This window comes from Adiantum capillus-veneris, chromosome 25, assembly GCF_014529385.1.
Source record: "Adiantum capillus-veneris isolate H3 chromosome 25, ASM1452938v2, whole genome shotgun sequence".
NCBI lineage: Eukaryota > Viridiplantae > Streptophyta > Polypodiopsida > Polypodiales > Pteridaceae > Adiantum > Adiantum capillus-veneris.
In genome coordinates, this window is record NC_140955.1 from 51,445,184 (window position 1) to 51,449,774 (window position 4,591).

At 44.6% G+C, this 4,591-nt stretch overlaps 1 protein-coding gene across 1 annotated transcript; it reads right to left on the minus strand.

The window, feature by feature from the left end:
* Positions 1–628: 628 nt before the first annotated feature.
* On the minus strand, positions 629–4,041 carry LOC147424876 (pentatricopeptide repeat-containing protein At2g03380, mitochondrial-like). Its single transcript, XM_086499918.1, has one exon. It carries the CDS (start codon positions 3,926–3,928, stop codon positions 1,292–1,294), a length of 2,637 nt encoding a protein of 878 aa, XP_086356044.1. The 5' UTR covers positions 3,929–4,041; the 3' UTR covers positions 629–1,291.
* Positions 4,042–4,591: the final 550 nt, after the last annotated feature.

Here is a 4,591-nt window from a genome sequence, read left to right on the forward strand (position 1 = left end):
GAATTCCCAGGACTCTCCTTGTAATTTACTCTCTTAAAGTATAAAGAAATACCAAAAGGGGCACCGATTTTGGGGCCTACAAGTTGTCGACGTCTACTCGGAGCATTCTAGCTTCCGTGCCGTGTGTGTGCTTTAAGTGTTAATTCTTGTCGCAAGTTACCTCTCCAAAGTTCTCTCTGTGTGTGTCTAAAGTAAAGAATTTCGGGTGAAAGCCAAAGTCTACCGGCCTACGGGCCAGTTTCAAGATCCATAGAACGACACTTTATGTTGGATCGACACTTTTATGTTGGATTGTTGTGTGTTTAGAGAGAGAGAGAGAGAGAGAGAGAGAGAGAGAGAGAGAGAGAGAGAGATTATTAATTTCCTTCAAATGTCTCAAATTTGGCAAGGAGCTGATTTGCAAGGAGAAGGCTACAAGGTCTAGAATGAATGGCAAGGATATGTTAGATTCTAATGTCGGGCATTTTTATTACTTCCTCTACCGCAAAATATTCAACACCCCTACATGGATGACAAGTTTAAGTAGATGTCTATGATAGTAAGAAACATTGAATCATCAACTCCATTTGGTAGGGCAGGCTTTAGAGCTTTGCTCTAGTTCATCGATGGAAATATAATAGTAGAGTCATTTGGATGACAAGCAGTTAATGTTTTTATAAAATTGTCATCTTGAAAAGAGAAAATACAGAGAATAGGTCTCTCATTGTACAAAAGCTTTGCTAGCTTCTTTCTCCTTTAGTGCTCTTTGCAATTTCCTTTGACCTAAGAGCTTCACCCATTATAAACTGGTTCCATACTCTCTTTAAAAATCTAAAAAATGAGGCTTATGTTCGTGCCAGCTTCTCTGTATTTGGGGGCAATCCCAAACCATTTATATATGCATTAGAGTGTGAACTCCAAGATAGATGTGGGCGACTCCAACACATCCATGTGCAAGCTCAGGCATCATAAGGTTGCTGTTTGCAGCTCTCCCTCTTCAAGGTGATGGCAGAAGTGGCATCAATAACAATAACCTCTCACTTATCTATCTTCACATAAATGACATAGGAAAGTGCCAATCAGCACACCTCTTCAAATTCTTCTTTATTAAAATGCAACTCCTTGAGATGTGTTAATGAGCACACAGTTAACTCCTCCAAAGTGGCAACAAAGCAAATTGTGCCTTTGAATCAGCAGATATGCCTCCTTGCTCAATCCAGGTTAAACATGGACAGAACCGTCCTTGCAACGTTTCACAAGTGATTGCCTCAAGGTTTGAGTTGATCTCGTTGCTTTGTGCTCACATGCCAGATCATGGGCTTTTCTGACCAATTTGTTCAACCCTTTCATGATTAATGACCTTCTTGGTCGTCTTGACCACCTTCGTCGGCCCTGGTATTCTATGACCTTCTTGGTTGTTTAACACCCACCCAGCCTGCTTCCATGTTTTATTTTTTTTAATCATAGCTTCAATGTCTCTGACCTTACCTGGCATACCAGCTGCCGCATATATATTTGCCATTAGAATGTAAGTGGCCTCACACTTCTCTACCTCTAGAGCCTGTTCAAATGCCCAAGTTCCCACATCGACATCTACCCATTTCTGGCAAGCGCTCAAGAGGCAAAGCCAAAGCTTAGAGCTAGCAGGAAACGGCATCTTTTGGATGACTTCTACTGCCTTTACTAGGTGCCCAGCACGTCCAAGAAGGTCGACCATACAGGTGAAACATTCTATATCAGGCTGCAAACCATATTTGCCTCCCATACTATCAAAAAGTTCTTGGCCCTTTTCCAACAGACCTAGATGACCACACATATTCAGCAGGCAAAAGAATGTCACCATATTTGGATTGATTCCCTCAGATTGCATTTTTTCAAAGCATTTCCACGCTTGCTCACTTTGTCCTTCTTGTGCATACCCTGTGATCAATGCATTCCAAGAAACGACGTCGCGAGAAGGGAGCTCCTCTAAAATGCTTTGTGCCTGTTGGAGAGCACCACATTTGGCATACATGTCCACAAGAGCATTACCCAGCTCTATATTCTGCTCAAGGAGCCCCTGCTTTAAAACGTCTTCATGGATTTGCTTTCCCTTGTCAATGGCTCCAACAGCAGCACAAGCCTTCAGCATGCACAGATATGTCACTGCATTTGGAGCAATGCCCTCTTGTTGCATTTGTTCAAAACATTTGACAGCCTGTTGACCTAGTCCCTTTTGAGCAAATCCTGCGATCAATGCGCTCCAAGAGACGACGTCACGAGAAGAAAGATTCTCTAGAACGTTTTGAGCCTGTGGAAGAGCACCGCACTTGGCATACATGTCGACAAGAGAATTACCAAGTTCCATACTTTCCTCCAGCAACCCCTGCCTCGAAATCTCATTATGGATTTGCTTTCCCTTGTCTAGCGCTTTGATCACGGCACAGGCCTTGAGTATGCACACATATGTCACCACATTTGGAGGTATGTCCTCAAGCTGCATTTGTTTGAAACATTCTAAAGCCTGCTGGCCTTGCCCCTCTTGTGCATATCCTGCAATCAAGGAACTCCAAGAGACAACATCACGAGAAGGGAGCTTCTCAAGGACACTGCGTGCTTGGGAAAGGGCACCACATTTCGCATACATGTCCACAAGAGCATTACCAAGTAGTATATTGTGCTTCAACAATCCCTGTCTTAAAATCTCATTGTGGATTTGCTTTCCCTTATCAATGTCTCCAAGCACAGCACACGCTTTTACGACAGACAAATAGGTCACTACATCTGGAGCAATGCCATCACGTCGCATATCTTGAAAACATTCTAAAGCCTTCTGGCCTTGATCCCTTTCAGCATATCCTGCAATCAGTGCACTCCAGCAGATGACATTCCGAGAAGGGAGCTCGTCTAGGACAGCTTGCGCCTGAGGAAGAGCACCACATTTGGCATACATATCCACAAGAGCACCACCCAACACTACACTATGCTCAAGCAAGCCCTGCCTCAAAATAGCATCATGGATTTGTTTCCCCTTATCAATGGCTTTAATAATAGCACAGGATTTCAGGATACAAATGTAAGTCACTGTATTTGGAGAAATGCCCTCAGATTGCATTTCTTTGCAACATTCTAGAGCCTTCCGACCTTGCCCCTTTTGAACATATCCTGTGATCAATGCATTCCATAAGATTACATTGCGAGAAGGAAGATTCTTCAAGACCGTATGTGCCTGCAGAAGATCACCGCACTTGGCATACATATCCACAAGAGCACCACCCAGCACTATATTATGTTGCAGCAATCCCTGCCTCAAAATCTCATCGTGGACTTGTTTGCCCTTGTCAATGGCTCCCATCACACCACAAGCCTTCAAGACGCACACATAGCTCGCTGCGCCTGGAGGAATGCCCTCCTCCTGCATTCTTTCAAAGCAGTCTAAAGCTTTCTGTCCCTGTCCATCCCGAGCATAGCCTGCTATCAATGCATTCCATGCAATAGTATTTCTAATGTTATGTTTGTCCAGCAATGCTTGCGCTTTCTCAGGCTCACCACACTTTGCATACATAGTAATCAAAGCATCTGAGTATTCCTGTTCAAGTAAGCCTCTTTCCTGAAGCTCATTATGTAGTCTGGTGCCTCTAGACAGATCTTTATTTCTGCTGCAGTCCCATATAAGTGAGGCGGGAAAAGCGTCTGGCGAGCTAGAAGTTTCAATGGATTGCTCTACTGCAAATCCACGCCTGAAAAGCTCGTCTTTGACCCAAGATGGGTTGTTGCGGCCATGCATCCACAAAGGCTCTTTGGTAACTTTGTGCTTGAAGTCGGGATGCCTGGGGCTTCGCTTGGAGCTGCGATTGTCCCACCATTTGGAAGGATCTTTGAAGAACTCCTGCCACGACAAGTCCCTCCGAGACTCCAAGTCCTCCCCTCCTGTCATGCTCGTAGATAACCCAAAGCTCTGTAGCTGCATGGCGAAGATTAGGAGGCCCAAATTCCAATTACAAGAGTATTTAGATAATTATGAGCCTTTCAACCATCAGGGCCTCAATAGCACTTGGGTCATTTGGAAGTTCAATTGACGTAGCTCGCCTGGATTGCTTCACTACGAGAATCCTGTGAATTCAAAAGGGGGAGTATTTGTGGAAGATTCTACAATCTGGAGATAATGCGTTTTGGCGGTGCGGCCGGGAGGGAAGAGTTCGAGGCAGGTGGCGCATGCGTATCCAAAAGTGTCTCCCACTTTCTAATGGAAACCGTCCCATACCTCTCTTCTCTCTCGATTTTGGATACGCATACACAGAGAGAATACGCGCAAAAGGGAAATGGTAATTTTTGCACGGGGGGAGATTGCACCCAGTGTTTACGTTATTCTTCTCTCCTCTCCTCTCTTCTCTCTCGTGATGCTAGTGTAGCACTCCGTTTTAGGAGGTGCACCAGCATGCACTCTCTTGCTCTATCTCGCTCTGCTCGTGTATCACGTGATTATGCGCTTATGGGATTGCCAGGTATGTCGATTAGTCTGTTTTATGGTTTGTAGTACATTATTCTTGGTATCTGTAGGGCCTTCCATGCTCCTGTTTGTAGCAGTGGTATCAAAGCCATGGCTACGTTCTTGGCTACACAATAATTATGG